General features: G+C 46.4%; 1 protein-coding gene across 1 annotated transcript in view; it reads left to right on the top strand.

Moving 5' to 3' along the window:
• Positions 1 to 17,158, top strand: part of ITGA9 (integrin subunit alpha 9) — a 393,719-nt gene that overhangs the window by 202,684 nt on the left and 173,877 nt on the right. The window contains exon 16 of the mRNA XM_049870897.1: positions 1,238 to 1,387. Coding sequence (XP_049726854.1) covers positions 1,238 to 1,387 — 150 coding nt within the window. The remainder of the gene's footprint in view (positions 1 to 1,237; positions 1,388 to 17,158) is intronic.

Raw genomic sequence — 17,158 nt, 5'->3', positions numbered from 1 at the left:
ATTCCACCGGCCTCTCTCTTACGCAGAGAATAGTGTGAAGTCCTTGGTTCTGCTCTCCTGGCCTATGGTTGGCCTCTGCTTGCCTGCCCGTCCAGCCTTATCTCTCACTCCACTTCCCTGCTGGCCCTCTGCCCTGTCTCTCCCTAGACAAGCACAGAGCAGCGGGGACTTGGTTCCGTGATGCAGCTTCCCTTTCCCACCCCTCATGCTTGGTCTGCTCCACTTACAAGCCCTTGAAGCATCTGACTAGCTCATTTGGAGCAGCACCCCCCATGGAGTATGCTGGCCCTGAATTCAGTTCTCGTAGCTATGAGTCGGAATCTACTCAACAGCAGTGGGTAGCTTTACTCCTGCCCTGGCTCTAAAAGCCTAGCTTACTGTAAAATGTAGAGCCCCCGGGTCCTCAGGAGGCGGTGACACCCTGCGTGGGAAGGCCAAGAACTCTAGGGTTGAACAGATGTGGCCCAAGATCCTCATCAACCATGTGCACTGGGGAACGTACCTTAGCACCCTCATTTTCCTTTTCTGCAAAATGAGGACAGTGAGACCCACACATAGAGTTTGGGGGTGTTGCTTGTCCCTCTGGAACACCTAGCACAGTGCCTGCTGTCTTGTCAGTGCTCAGCATATGTTGCTTTCTTCCTGTCCCTTCCTTCTTTCCCATTGACTATCAACCGGTCCTTTCCTTGGGTCTTAAAGCCCTCGGGTTTCAAAGGAAAGAGCACAAGACCAGGAGTTACGTGTTCATCCTTGACGCCATCAATGACTAACTCTGGGGAGATGCTGGGCCCTTCAGTGTCTTCCAGTCCCCTGCCCCTGACCTGGGATTCGTATCTATCTCAGTGCAAAAGAGCTTCGATCATCTGAAAACTATGAATGCAAAGGGCTAGCCTGGAAGCGTGAGTGCAGATCCTCTCCAGCCTACCAACTAGCCTGTAAGAATATTTGGAAGCTGAGTAAGGTAATGTCTTCCACATGCTGAGAAGATGATTCCGCGCCATGCAAGGTAGAGTAGAAAAGCCCCCACCATTAACGCAGTGACCTTGGCCAAGACGTTAACTGCTCTAGGCTCCGGTTACCTCATCTAAAATATGAGAGTAATAAAATCCTACCTCACAAGGGCTGTTGTGAGAATCATATGAGGCGGTTCATGTGGAAGGTCTTTGTAAACTGTGCAATGGTCTACAAATGTCATCTGGTGTTAGTTGTTAACGTGAGTATTTGTCCATTGTTTCAGCGGAGAGTCCAGGACGTCATCAATCCGATTGTGTTCGAAGCAGCCTACAGCCTCGGCGAGCATGTGACTGGAGGGGAGGAGAAGGAGCTGCCAGCCCTGACACCAGTGCTTCGCTGGAAGAAGGGACAGAAGATCGCCCAGAAGAATCAGGTCAGAACCTTAAGCTCACACCCGGGCCCGAGAGGACTGGGCCATGTGGTAGAAGTAATGGCTTGGCGGTCAAGAGCTGGGGGCCTGGCGCCCTGGGGGACCGTGGTCAGATCACACCCCCTCTCTGGGCCTGCCGTTCCTGATCTGTAAAATGATGAAATGGTTGATCTTTATAGTTGCTTTGGGTCCCTGGGTGGCGCAAGCAGTTTGTACTCTGCTCAAACCTGATGGTTGGCAGTTCAAACCTACCTAGCTGTGCCATGAATAAAAGACCTGGCCGTCTGCTTCTGTAAAGATTACAGCCAAGAAAACCATATGGGGCAGTTCTACTCTGTAATACACGGGGTCACCGTGAGTAGGAATCAACTCCACGGCAGTGGGTTTAGGGGTGTGTCTAACTGCCTCATGATTAATCACACTGAGACTATTCTCAAGTGGTTAGGAAATGATAAGCCCTGGAGACTGTGAACTGGCTATTTAGCTCCTGAACTTGGCCCTTATTCCTAGATGGCTTCCAGAACTTACAGCAACATAGTAGGTGCTCAGTAAATGTTTAACGGGTGGGAAAACGAGGAGGGTGAAGAAGCAAGAACCTTGGCTTGGTGAATTGGTGGTGATTCAGTTAAAAACACCCCACCCAAGCGTCTGTAGAAGCCAGGCCACTGAGCGTGCAGGGTGGCCCATCCTGGCTGAGGCTCGTCAGATCCCAGGATGTCTGTAGAACAGTGTTTGGTGCAGCCCACATGAGGTGAGTGAGCCTGGGAGCTGTTTCGGGGCAGCAGCACACGCCTGTCTCTGCCCTGAGCAGTCTATGAGATGCGCAGCTCTGAGCACGGTGTAGGAAATGTGCAAGGAGCCCCTGGCCCCAAGTCTGGTTGAAACCCAAGGTAGATCCAGGACCTCAGGGAAGGTCAGGAAAAAAAAATCAATGGACCCCTGTTTAGGGTGGAGGCAAAGTTGTGGAACCACCCACTGGCCTCACCCTCCAAGGTTCCTCAGACTGCTCTGAGCTTGGGGACAATTAGCAGTTGAGTGACCCATGCCTTATAGGTTAGAATTGCAAACTGAACCACAAAGAAGCATTTGGGGTTCAAGATGTCCATCCAGGTGTTCAGTTAAGTGGTGAGATTTTTACCAAGGTGTGCCTGTTTTCTTCCAGAGTGTCTTCCACATCATTTTGGGTGAGGTTCCTTAGAAGAAGAGCCCAAGACAGGGATTCAGGAGCGTGTGGTCTAATGAGGGCGTACCGTTGGGTGACACCTGTAAGGAAGAGAGGGAAGGGGCAGGAACAGTGCAAGGATGTGGTCTCAGCTCAGATCTCCCCTTGACTTGGTCTATCAGAGACTCTGGAGCATAAATTACACCAAAAACTTGTCCTCTTCTTGAGGTGTACGGGCTGGCCTTTTGCACCCATATTACTCAGCCATTGGCTGGCTGCAGCATGTAGAAGGAGAACGTAACCCCCCTTGAAGGAGGCCCCCTTCTGCTGAAGACAGTTCTCTGGAGAAGGACACAGTTGTCAGCCTTTGGCAGCAACGCTCACATCAGCTAGGGGATGGGGCTGTGGTTGTAAAGGGGATTGGGCAGGGCCAACGTGCCCACTACACATACAGCCTATTGGGAACACTGCATTTCAGGATGCTTCTTTTGATTGAAAGCTTACATTTCTTTCAAAATGCCAGTGCCTCTGCAGGATGGCTGGTAAGCCCGCTGGCTGTTGATATTTGGAGCAGGCTCTAGGAGAGTGAAGGGAAAAACCCCCAAGGACATGGTCTCTAAGTGGGTGGGGCAGAAGTAGTGGGACTGGCATTAGGAGGAAGAGACAAAAGCAAGGATAAGAGCAGGAGATAAGATGAAGAGGAGGGTGGGAAGCTGATGACTTCTACCTTCACTGAGAAGGAGGAATTGATCCCCTGACAGTGAAGTGGGGGGAAGAGATTAAGCTGGGGAGGTGGTAAATTGATAATCCCTAGATAATTAGCCCTCTACTCCTAGTATTGTTCAGCTTTGTAAGGTGGCATCTTTCTGGCCTGATAAGCTCACCCATACTTCTGTTCATGGGAGTGGTCCAAACACAGGTACTAGGAATCATTTCAGGGTACTGTTTGATTGTTGTATCTTTGAAATGAGCCAGTGAGGTAGCCACCTCTTCTGTTCAACATCTTGCTAGTGCTGGCCATGGCTTCCACAGTGGAGCCAACTTTTACACCAACAAATCCATCAGTGGCAGAGAAGTGGACCTTCTTTAATGAAAAGCATCTTAGAACCTTTATTGACATTTTTAGATTCAAGTAGCCTCATCAGTGCCAGAGATTCAGGGACAGGTTAGTGTTAAAATGCAGCTCTTGGTCACTTCTGGTTCAGGATGGCCAGCCAAAAACAAATGCTTATATCTGTGCCTCCCGATACCCCATTACAATTATTGTAAATGAGTAGATCCCAAACAGAGAGGAGAACACTGCGGGTATGGAGGCATCAGTCAAGGAAAGAGTTCAATAATTTTGTGGAGTGAGAAAATAAGACGTAAGAGTGTTGATGGGTGAAGCACAGAGGGGCTGCAGAGACCCTGGACATCTGTCTACCTATGTAATCAGAGACTGCAGATCAGGACAAGAGTGAGAAGTAGGCTAAAAAGGGGGAAGGGGGTGTTAAGCGAAGGTTGGTAGAGGAAGAAGTTGATTTCTCATCCTGTCCCCACCCCTGTAGCTTCAGGCATGCAGAATGTCAAACAGCCAGGCATTTTCTCCTCTGAAGAGCTGAATAAACTACTTAAGATAGTATGGGTGGTCTGATTTCCCCGGAGGAAAGCCTTACTTCCTGGCATTTGGAGCCTCCAGTGTAAGGGCTCACTTGCTCTCCTACCATCTGCCCAGACACATCTGCAGATTTTCTGATCAGCCCCTTCACCTCATTCTTAAATATGAATGGACAGCCAGGGAAACATGAGTTTGGGGGGAAATGTGGTGCATAAAAGAGAAAGACCAAAATAAACCAACAGAATAACAGACTTGGAAGGAAATAAATAATTTGGGAAATAGAAGAGATTTTTTTATATATATATAAAAAACAAACAAAACAAAACCTTAAACTCTATTTAGTAAATACAAGTAAATTTAAGAATGTATTCCATCTGTTAGGAAATGAATGGGATTCTATTTCTTTATATAAAAAATATGGTTACAAGCCAAAAATTCACTGAAAGGATTAGAAGGTAACACTAGGAAATCTATTAGTAAGCAGAGCTAAAGAAAAATAGAAGTGAAAAAACAAGAGAGCCAAAGGATTGATTTAAGGTCCTACGTCAAAGTAATAGGAATACCAGAAAAAGTGAACAGAGAAAATAAAGAGGAAATTTTAAGAGATATAATAGAAGGAAATGTGCCAGAGTTAAAGAGAGATACTATTTTCAGTTGTAAGGGCCCACCAACTCACAAACAGAATAAATCAGAAAGATCCGAGACCCGTCATTTTGAAATGTCTGGGCTCCAAAGACTAAATGAAAATTCTAAGCTCTCAGAAGATATATGGTAGCTTACAATGGAATAAAAGATGGAGTAGTCCATTAACCTTATTATAAAGATAAGAAACAAGAAGATGGTGAAATAAGGGCTTCAGAAGTTCTGATTCTGAAACAAGAGTTTTATACTAATTGTTAAGTATGAGGTTATTTTTAAGAAAAGCAAGGACTCCCAAGGAAATTACCTAAAATGCACTCTGGTGAAATAAGAGCGACAACAATAAAGAGCAAGATGTGGAATGCAAGAAACTCTGGAATTAACCCCCAGAAGTCTAGCGACAAGGAATTCTAGGACAACAATGGCAGGAGGCTAGAAAAATTTGATCCAATTTAGAACAGAAGGTCAATGAGCAAGAAGAATGAAGCCAAGCAACAAACAGAATGAGAAGAAACTGGAAAATATTCAGGATACAGTACAGATGGGATATATTTTTCTATGGGTATGAAAAAATAAAGGCAATTAAAAACTCCAGGAAAAAGAGAAATATGTTCGATATGTCATGGTTTACATATAAAACAAATTAAAATGTGGTGGGATTTTGAGTGAGTAGAAGAGCATAAGGAAGGAGTATTTATTTGACCTTGATAATGGAAACATCCTCCCTTAAGTAAAAGAAGTTGAGTATTCCTGGGGTTTTAACTTCAGAACTATCAAGAAGGATATATAATCATGACGCTGTCTTAGCACTGTGAACAAATAGATATGTAACTGTGACAACAAAAGCACTGTTTGCTGGTTTTCAGAATTCACAGTCAAACCAAAATCAGAGCTATGGGTTAGTATAGAATTTAAATGCCATTAAATTTGACTAGAGGTAAAAGTAGGACAGGAGTTTTCTTAATATTTTTGTCTTTTAAATTGATGAGTCAAGAGATCTTGCAAAATTAATGAAACAAGAAATAGCTCTTTATTGTTAAAATTGAAGAGATAACCGATAGATGTTTTTAAAGTGTGGTCCCCGGACCAGCAGCGTCAGCATCAATGGAAACTTGTTAGAAATACAGATTCTCAGGCCCTGTACCATACCTACTGAATCGGAAACTCTGGGCATGGGGCCCAGCAATCTGTGTTTTAACAAGCCCTCTCCAGGTGATTCTGATGCACTCCAAAGTCTGAGAGCCATTTCAATAGAAGAACAAACAGTAATGATTTACCTGTCAGAATTAGGGATGGGGAGGGGCCATGTGTAAGTGAGATAAGTTCTCCTCTGTCATTGCAGGAATTCATCAGATAATGTCTGACTCTGGTAAACTAAGGAGTAGCGGTATTGGCATGGTTGTTAGAGAGATGGAAGTAATCATTGAAAGAAACATAGGTGGACATGGATAATGGCGGTTGCCCTGGAGGGCAGGGCTCTGTGTGAGGCGGGGGGGGGGGGGGGGGGGGGCGGTTATTTATTTATTTTTTTGACCATGTGATTACTTTGGTTAAAATTAATAAAAGAAAAATATTGTTCCTAGATTGCAAAGATTGTCCAGGAGTCTGAGAAAAATTCTAGGAGAGCGATCCTTGCTTATCTCCTTTTCCTGATTTTGGGGGGTGGGAGAGATAATTTAATGATCTTCCTCCATGTGTCTTCCAGATGTTGGCTCTGTTTGTGGGAAAGAAAGATTGTGAGAGCTAGGACCACTCCAGGAAGCTGATTTTTAACACAGAGAGCATCTCACCTCTTTTGTAGGAAGAAATGAACTTACTGGAGCTCCTTAGGTCATGTTGCCACATGTCTTTAGGATTGAACTATTTTAAATGCTTGATCTCTTCAACTAACAGGCACTGAGCGCATCCATATTGGTGCGCAGGATGGTGAAGGGAGTGGATTAAATCATATGGATCTTCTAGCGAAGTGGTCTGCCCCCAGTGACGGTCTAGCTACAGGCAGTGTGTGTGACATGGAGGCAGGGATGAGAGCATGTTAAGTACAGGCTTACTGGTGAATCTGAAGCTCTTCACAGTGAGTGGGGAGGTGGGAGGCAGGTGGGAGGCCAGGCCTTCCCTCTGCTGTGCCAAGACCAGTCTTGGGAGAAGATGGGCTCTGGGGTAGGGTTTTAGTGCTGGGCCGTGTGGGTGAATAGTGGGGTTGCCAGCAGTGCTGGGAAGGGTTGGGATTGTGGGTGCTCTGGAGATGATTGAACTAACACTGCAGGCCTCTCTGTGGGAAGTACACTCCCACTCCTACAGCCTGATGAGCTTACATTTCACCTTAAGAAGTTAAAGTAAGCAGAGACTTACCTACCTCTTCTCAGGGGGTGTTTGAAATATATATACACACACACACACCAAAACCCGTTGCCGTCGAGTTGATTCCGACTCATAGTGACCCTATAGGACAGAATAGAAGTGCCCTGTAGGGTTTCCAAGAAGTGGCTGGTGGATTTGAACTGCTGACCTTTTGGTTAACAGCTGAGCTCTTAACCACTGCACCACCAGGGCTCCCCCTCCGCACACAGATATGTAAATATATGTACCTGTATAAATATACATCTATAACTCTATTATTGTTGTGTGCTGTCAACATCAATTTAGACTCACAGTCACCCTGCAGGACAGAGTGGAACTGCCCCATAGGGTTTCCTGGGCTGTAATCTTTATGGGAGCAGATGGCCAGGTCTCCTCTCGAAGAGTGGCTAGGTGGATTCTAACTGTTCGGTGCTGAGCACTTAACCATTGTGCCACCACATTCAGAATGCTTCTTAGAACTGAGGATGGTGAGACTTTGTCTCACTTACTTTGGACATGTTATTAAGAGGGACCGATCCCTGGAGAAGGACAATGTGCTTGGTAAATGAGAGGGTCAACAAAAGAGAGCAAGAACCTCAAGAAGATGGATTGACACAGTGCATCAGTGGGCTCAAACATAGTTAACGATTGTGAGGATGGTGCAGTACAGGGCAGTGGTTCGTTCTGTTATGCATAGGGTCACTATGAGTCAGAACTGATTTGATAGCACCTAACAACAACAACAACATAGATGTCTGTCTGTTTGTCTATCTATGTATCTATCTAACTAATCTATTTCTGTCTATGGAGTTCTGGTGGGACAATGGTTAAGTGCTCAGCTGCTAACCTAAAGGTGTCAGTTCAAAGCCATGCAGTGGCTCCACAGGAGAAAACCCCTGGCAATCTGCTCCCATAAGATTATAGCGTAAGAGACCCTCTGGGGCAGTTCTGTTCTATCTTATAGGGTCACTGTGAGTCTGAATTAACTTGATTGCACACAACAACAAATATGTTTGTATACATACTAGCCAGAAGAGTACATAAAAGGACTACAAATCCTGGAGCATAATAAACATTCTTTTTCAATTTGAAATTTTAACAAATACTTGTTCTTTCACTCAGTCAATTGTAAGCCTACTACACATAAGACATTGATGGAAAAAGAAAACATTATTGCTGCCTTCACGGACTTACAGACCATGCAGGAGTAATTTACAGGAGCAGAAAATGAGATGAAAATTGTTGTTGTTGTTAGTTGCTATCAAGTCAGCTCCAACTTGTGATGACCTTATGTATGACATAACAAAACGTTGCCCAGTCCTGTACCATCTTCAGATCATCGGTGTGTTTGAGTCTGAGAGATGAGTATGAGCAAATTTTACTCCAGAGACAACTTCCAGCTGAGGAGATGGAGACGGTCCATGGGGAAAGGGGAAATTGGCCAGAGCCTTAAGGAATTAAGTAGGATTTAGACTCTCAGGGATGGAGGGGTTTGATAGATAACAGAGATAGAGAGACCAAATGGATGGTTGCTAATGGGGTTCTGTGTGGCCAAATATCTAGCAGGTGGGGGAAAAGGGAGTGGCCTTCAGGGCTGGAAATAGCATCTAAGGCCTCTTGTGGGGGCCTTGTTCACTGGCTGAGAACTTGGACTTGATCCTGTAAGAAACAGGATGCCATTGCATCTTTTTGAGTGGGGGAGGTCAGAGATGTGGTTCAAGGAGCTTGTAGGAGCTCATCACAGTGGCCTCAGGAAGGTCTTAAAGGTGAATCCGTGGAGGTTCTTCTGTCTGATATACCCAGGAAGTTGACTCGTAAGTCATTGCTAGTTTGTCTCAGCCGCTGAAACAGAGACAATATGGAACTAAGAAAAACAATCATGGAAGACCGTGGCTGACCTGTCTGCTGGGAAAGAGGAGTACTGTCATTGGACTGGTCACATGAGGGGCCCTTATCCTACCCCCTCAGATGAGAATACCTGTGTTAGAGATCCTGTCTTCAAATGCTACACGCAAAGTCAGAGCTTTGAAAACTGTAACTGCTCTCATGCTTCCTCAGGAGAGGAGTCCCTGGGTGGCGAAAACAGTTGAGTGCTCAGCTACTAACGGGAAGGTTGGTGGTTTGAGTCCACCCAAAGACACCTTGAAAAAAAGGCCTGGTGATCTACGTCTGAAAGATCACAGCCATCGAAAACCCTGTGGAGCAGAGTCCTACTCAGACACACGAGGAGTCACCATGAGTTGGAACTGACTTGACAGCAGCTGGTTTGGTTTGATTTTTCCTCAGGGGATTCCCGAAGAGACCTGGCTGAGGCTGCACTCCTGGGCCGTCCCCTGTGGTAGGCAGAATGGCCGCCCAAAGATGTCCGTGCCCTAGATCCTGGAAGCTGTGAATATACTGCGTTACACGGCAGAGGGACTTTGCAGGTGTAAACACGGTTATGGACTTCAAGATGGGAGATTCTCCTGGGTTATCTGGGTGGTCCCAATCTAATCACATGAACACTTAAAAGCAGAGAACTTTCTCTAACCGAAGTCAGGAATACAAGGCAGAATAGGAGGTCAGAGAGATTCGGGAGAAGAGGAAGTCGGAGATTTGAAATGAGACCGTTGGTGGACATGAAGACAGGGGAATGTGGTAAGGAACGCGGGAGGCCCTAAGAAATGGAGAGAGGCTCCTGGCTCAGTGTCAGCTAGGAAACAGGGACCTCAGTCTTACAACCACAAGGGGCTGAGTTCTGCCAATACCCTGAATGAGCCTAGAAGCAGGTTTTCCCTGAGAACCTCCAGATAAGAGCCCAGACCAGCCAGCACCTTGATTTCAGCCTTGTGAGGCGGAGAGCAGGGAAACCAGCTTAGTCCACTCAGACTTCTGACCCACGGAACTGTGATATAATAACCTTGTGTTATGGCAGCAGTCGAAAAATACGCCCCCACCTCAAAGACCCCTGGGCTTGTTTCTCCCCTTGCTTCTCTGCGGAAGGGGCACAGGCTTTGGAGTGATAAGATCAGGGTCCCAGCTCAGAGCAGAACTTACTTGCCTGGTGGCACTGGACGAGTCACCACCTTGGTTCCTCACTTGTCATTTGGAGTTGACGTCTGCTTTTCCTACCTCCACGTGTTGTCTCACACATGTGGAATCGCATGTGAAATCGTATGTGAGAAGCACCAAAACGGTGAGGTGGCATTAGGTCCTGTCCTTCCCTTGTCTGGGAAGGAAGAGTCACCCGGCCTCTCAGAGCTTCCATCTCATCCACGGAGAGTAGAAGTGACAACCGGCTTTTTGGCACTGCTATGAGGAGAGAAGGAGGTATCCATGGGAGACCTCGATTCCCCACCATAATGGTCCCTTCCTCTGAGGGCTGTTCCTTTCCTCCAGCCTCAGCTGGCCCACAGCCCTGGTTCCTCGATGGAGACGATGGCACCATCTAAGGGTTCTTCCTGACTCCTCTGGTGGGCCTCTTGGAATCTTGAGGACCGTCTGGCCCTCACTTGTCAGGCTCAGAGATACCCTTTTGTCTTTCCTAGTAGGAGAAGATACGGGAATGACCCATACAACCAGAATTCAAAACAGACAGCTATACCACTGCAGCCCAAATGGCTCATGAATCCCTCCTGTCCTCTCCATCTGTGCTGGCTGCTGCCACCCTAGGCCAGGCTACCATCATTTCTCACCTAGGTCAGGTCACTCTCCTACATGACCACCACTCCCCCAGTAGCTTTCCTGTGCCCTTAGAAGAAAGTTCAGCTCTTGCTAAGTCCAACATGACTCTGTGTAATAGGGCCCTGGCCTCTCCAGCATCACCCAGTACTAGTCACATACCGTGTTACAGCCACCCTGCTCTGCTTCCAGCTCCTCTAGTGTATCCAGCCCTTTCCTGCCTTGAGGCCCTTGCACAGGCTGGGTCCTCTTCTGTAAAGGAATGTAGTTTTCCTTGTGAATGGTTTCTCAATTTTAAAGTCTCAGCCCAAATGTCATTTCCTCAGAGAGCCATCCCCCAACCACACTTTAATCCTTGACTTAGCTGCCTACTTGATTCCTTCATCACACCTGTCACTATCTGTTAATATTTTGTCTAATTGATTTTCTGTCTTCCTCGCTGGAATGGCAAACCTATGGGGTACAGTTCTGTTTGATCTTATTTTCTATTGATCCCCACAATGCCTGGCGCACAGTGGCTTCTCAGTAAACATGTCTCAGTTGAAAGAGTCCTTCCGAAGGAACACAAGGCTAGGCTGTCCTGCAGAAGCTGGACAGCATATCAGAGTTTCATCACCGGCAGAGTCAGCGAAGTATAATTGAACGAAATGCGCTTAGTCAGTGCCCTGGGAGTTCCTTGCCGGCAGGAGAACATGGCCTGTGATCTGCAGTGACTTACTTCCATGGCAGGGTGTTTGTGCATGTGTATGCCGACTATTGGAACCCTGGTGGTGCAGAGGTTAAGAGCTCGGCTGCTAACCAAAAGGTCGGCAGTTCAAACCTACCAGCTGCTCCTTGGAAGTCCTATGGGGCAGTTCTACTGTGTCCTATAGGGTCACTATGAGTTGGAGTCACCTCGACAGCAACGAGTTTGGTTTTGGTGTAAGCTGGCTATTTGAAAAACAGGATGGAGGAAATACTGCTGGCAAAAGATGTTGCTGGCTGTGTTGAAAATACTGTCATTTTTCCAGGGAAAGGTAGCTATTTTGCTCCAATATTCATTTTCAGCTATGTTGAATCTATAACTTTTGGGCGCCCCTTGTGCTGGGAATTGTCATTTTTTGCCCCTTCCACCTCCAGACCCTTCAGTGCTTGGGTGTACAAGAATCCAGCTCCATGTCTGTGAAGCCCACTGTTTGTACAGCCTGGACGTTAGGTAATACTTTCCCAGCTGAGGTGCTCGTCTGGTCTTAAAATACTGTTATTTACAGCTACCAGGTTTATTTATTATCATATATAAACGTCTCTGCAGAAAGAATGGAACGCTGACAGATTGGGAAGGTAGAGGAGGGGAGAGAACAAGAGTTAACTCATCAGAACGAGACAGGGTTCAGAAACCATCCCACCTGGGGGATCACCCATTGTGCACCTGGATTCTGGGAGCAGTTTGGCCCAGCTGAGGTGGGGGGGGTATGAGAAGATGAGATGGCCCCCCATCCATGTTCCAATTCTCCTTTTATACTGTTTGGCACCAGTGTCTATGTAATGTTCTTCCCAGAAAGGGTGCCCTGGTGAAACACGTATGAAAGCTGTCTAGTTTCCAGTTGTTAGCTTCTGTTCCGTTGGCCCCTGACTAATGGTGACTCCATGTACAACAAGCTCGGACCATTGTGATCCATAAGAGTTTTTTTTTCCCCTATGATTTTCAAAAATTAATTTAATTTTTTAAAAATTTATTGTGCTTGAAGTGAAAATTTACAAGTCAGTCTCTCATACAAAAATTTATATACATCTTGCTATATACTCCTAGCTGCTCTCCCCCTAATGAGACAGCATACACCCCCTCTCCACCCTGTATTCCCCGTGTCCATTCAACTAACTCCTGTCCCCCTCTGCCTTCTCATTTCGCCTCCAGACAGGAGCTGCCCACGTAGTCTCATGTGTCTACTTGAGCCAGGAAGCTCACTCCTCACCAGTATCATTTTCTTATAGTCCAGTCCAATCTCTGTCTGAAGAGTTGGCTTTGGGAATGGTTCTAGCCTTGGGCTAACAGAAGGTCCGGGAACCATGACCTCCGGGGTCCCTCTAGTCTCAGTCAGACCATTAAGTCTGGTCTTTTTACGAGAATTTGGGGTCTGCATCCCACTGCTCTCCTGCTCTCTCAGGGTTTCTCTGTTTTGTTCCCTTTAGGACAGGGAACAATTAGATTGAGACCAGTTGATACATTTTAAATGGCCGCTTGCTAGCGTTTAAGACCCCAGACGCCACTTTCCAAAGTGGGATGCAGAATGTTTTCTTAATATGTTTTGTTATGCCAGTTGACCTAGTTGTCCCCTGAAACCGTGGTCCCCAGAGCCCCATCCCTGTGACTCTGGCCTTCAAAACTTTCGGTTGTATTCAGAAAACTTCTTTTGCTTTTGGTTGAGTCCAGTTGTGCTGACTTCTCCTGTATTGTATGTTGTCTTTCCTTTCACCTAAAATATTGCTTGTCTACTATCTAAAAAAATTAATTTTATTTTCATGGTTATTCCTTTTTTGTTTTTTGAACATTTTACTGTGCTTTAGGTAAAAGTTTATAGTAAATAAGTTTCCCATTCACTAATTCATACACAAATTGTTCCAAGACATTGGTTGCAGTCCCCGTAATTACGCTCTCCCATTTCCACCCTGGGCTCCCCCTTTCCATCCCTCTGGTTTCCCTGCCCCTTCCTGCCTTCTTGTCTTTGCTTTTAGGCAAATATTGCTATCTGGGTCTCGTATAGTTGATCGTTCTAAGGAGGAGCTTCCTCAGGGCTGTTATTGTTTATTTTGGAAGACTGTCTATTATTTGGCTGGAAGGTGATCTCTGGGAATGGCTTCAGGTCCACATCAGAAGGGTACCTTAGGGCCATAGTCTCAGTGGTTCCTCTGATCTCAATCAGACTGGTAAGTCTGGTCTTCTCTATGAATTTGGATTTTCTTCTACATATTTCTCCCACTCTAACCAGGACCTTGTATTGTATTCCTGGTCAGAACTTTAGGTAGTGGTAGCCGGCCACCATCTAGTTCTTCTGGTCTCAGTCTAGTGAAGGCTATGGTTCATGTGGGCCACTAGTGTTTTAGACTAATTGCTTCCTTGAGTCTTTGGTTTTCTTCACTCTCCTTGGTTCTGGACAGGAAGAAACTAACAAGTTCTAAGACCCCAGGCACAGTAGGGTATAGAACACTATCTTCATAAACTATGTTATCCCAGTTGACCTAGATGTCTCCCAAGACTATGATCCTTCGCCTTCAATCCCAGTGTCTCAGTCCCTAGGTAATGGGGCTTTGGCTAGGAACACCGCTTGCTTTGTCTCAGCATGTCACATTGGGCGTGTTTGGGTGGGAGGGCATCTGTGATCCATAATTCCTCCTGTCCTCTGTTTTTGTGCAGTCTCTCCTTCCGTTTGGTACTCGGTCCAATTCTTCAGCCTTGGCTTTGATGCACAGGTTCCCAAAGTTGTCATCTGTATCCAGTTCACTTGTTTTCTTGAGCATTTGTTGTAAAGGGGACACTGTGAGGCACCTGATGATGCCACGATCTTGGACCACCTCCTCCATAGGGTTTTTCATTGGCTGGTTTTTGGAAGCAGATCGCCAGGCCTTCCTTTCTAGTTCATCTTTCCCTGGAAACGCCACTGAAATCGTCATAGCATCACACAAACTTCCACTGACAGACAGGTGGCGGCTGCGCACGGGCTGCGTTGGTCAGGAATTGAACTGGGGTCTCCTGCCTGAAGGGCAAGAATTCTAGCGTTGAACCACCACTGCCTCCCTGGTTTCAGGGACACATGAAGCAATCAGGAAGTTCAGCCTTCTCACAGACGGAGAAGGAGAAGTCTGGCTACACCCGTCTCAGTCTTCCCCTCCAAGGTTTCCCCAAAAGGCAAAGGGAAGTGAACTTCTACTAACCAAATGCTGGGATGTATCTGAATTAACCCATTATACTTAAAAATTTCTCCTTTAACGTTATGTGTTATCTTTGCAATTTATGGAAAAGTTGTATTCTAGTCCTCCAAACCTTTTTTTAGAAAAAAATAATGTTTTCTCCCCAAATCTTCAAGCCAGTGGTTTTGCTTCTGTATTATCCTGCCTTATGGAAAAATTTCACCTACAAGCATGGGGTGTGTGTGTGTGTGTGGAAACACACCAGTAAATAGGTTTTGATTGGGGAAGCATTATCTGTTGTTATCTTCTGAGATGATTTAGGAAATCAATTGCAAGGCACTGTGCTCTTTGAAGTTATACCTGGGCGTTATTTAGGGGCTGTCCTTGGGGTAGCTGGGGAGAAGTCTCGCTGGCATTAAGAAATGCTTCCAGTGGCTCGTCCTCTCCAGTTTCAAGTCCATCTTCTTTGCTTTCAGTTGCTTGCCTGTGTCTGGCATAGCAGCTTTTTAAAATCCAGCTAGCATACTTTTTCCTTCTCTCTGACAGCACCAGCCCCTATATTTGAACTTGGTTCTGTTGTCTGCCTCTTCTTGTGACTAATTAACAAGCAACTTTTAAAAATAAATGAAGCATGGAGCACAAAAGATTCCAGCGTAGAAATCGAGAATTTCCGGTTCTGGGAGGCAGTAGCTCCTAGAAGAGCTTGTGGCTGATATTAGAAGTTGGGAGTTATCAAGGGGCCTGAAAAGTGGCCTGTAAAAGGCTGACCAAACCCAGGCAGATGTGGAAAGGACAGTGGGCTGGGAGTCCAGCGGGCCGTCCAGACCCCAGTGGGCCAGGAGGTCACCGGGCAGCCCCAGCCTCACACTCACTTCATTCTGGGTCCTGAGCCGGGACATCTAAACAGTGCCTTTAGCAGAGCCACGCAGTAAACCAAGGATGCCCAAAGTCAGAACTTAGCACTTTCGGTTTCTTCACAGGGGACTGAAGCAGAACTGGTGCTGTGTTGTGTTTACAGGGAGACCGGCAGGGCTCTTTTCCTCCTGTGATGTCAGAATCTGCAAGGGCAGTTCGTGCAGAACCCTGAGAGGAGAGGAAATTGTCAGTTATTCCTGTGAACGTGATAGTCTTTAAAAAGCAGCTGCATCTGGACTCTCTGATTCTCTAGGATCCGATTGTAAATACCGGGCAATGAGCCTTTTCCTTCCTTGTTGAGGAGTCATTGGGCACCAGGCCAGAGAGAGCTGAACGCCCGGGACCACCCTGAGCTCTCCTAGTGTGCCACATTGGGGACAATGTCAGATTTGGGAAAAGAGCCCATTGAAGCAAAGCTGGGAGGGAGAACCCCTTACGCTCAGGGCACGGCATTTGTACAAACATTCTTGAATGCTGTGTTAGGTCCTGGGGTTGCAGACATGAATTGCACAGGGCGGGGGCCTCTGGATACTTCTGCAGGACTACGAGGGAAACGCACGTGCAGGAACGTCACTCCTGCTATCCAGGCAGAATGCTGCACCGTAGGGGCCTGGACCCTCAGCAGAGTCACGCTGCATGTCAGGAAATGTCTCACTCATTTTAATAGCTTTCTTGTTTGCTCCCTTTGGGGCAGGATTTAACATTTATTCCCACCCAATCCAATTGTCCTACTTTTCTCAGACCTCAGCGTGGGATTTGGTTCCCATAGCAACCCTATAACCAGTGTCTATTCCATGTCAACAACCCTACTTTTTTTTTTTAAGCAAATATTGCTAAGTCCAAGAAACTGACCCTGTTCTGAACATGATGGCTAGAATAGGCAGAGAATCCTTCTGCTTCACGTGAGACCAGAAGGGAAGACTTTCTGGTGCAGATTTCGGTAGGAGAACCAGGTGCCTCAGCACCTGAGAATTCTGGGTGGCTTCCTCTCTGAAGAAAAGTTGTCCCAAATCACATGGCCCCGAGGCCACCCTAGCCTTGGTGACTACGGCATTGTGAGCACAGCACGGCCAGCCCCAGCAAAATGCAGCTTGAGCTGGACTCATTGTATTTTTTTTTCTTCTGGCCAGAAGAGAATGAGGAAACCAAGAGCCAAATATTATGGAACAGGGGTGTTATAGATGGAATGGTGTCTCTCAACTTGGCTAGGCTATGATTCCCAGTATTGTGAGGTTGTCCTCTATTTTGTAATCTGATGTAGTTATCCTTTGTGTTGTAAATCCTAACCTCTATGATGTTAATGAGACAGTATTAGAGGCAGTATCGTTAATGAGGCAGGACACAATATACAGAAATTAGGTTGTATCTTGAGTCAGTCTCTTGAGATATAAGAGAGATAATTGAGCAGAGCGAAGAAGACCACCTAGCACCAAGAAAGAAAAGCCAGGAGTGGAGCACATCCCTTGGACCCAGGCTCCCTGCTATGAGAAACTCCTAGACCCAGGGGAAGATTGATGACAAGGACCTACCCCTAGAGCTGACAGAGAAAAAGCCTTCCCCTGGAGCCGAGGCCCTG

The sequence above is a fragment of the Elephas maximus genome, chromosome 27 (assembly GCF_024166365.1).
Source record: "Elephas maximus indicus isolate mEleMax1 chromosome 27, mEleMax1 primary haplotype, whole genome shotgun sequence".
In the NCBI taxonomy this organism is placed as follows: Eukaryota; Metazoa; Chordata; class Mammalia; order Proboscidea; family Elephantidae; genus Elephas; species Elephas maximus.
This window is presented reverse-complemented; position numbering and strand designations above follow the sequence as displayed.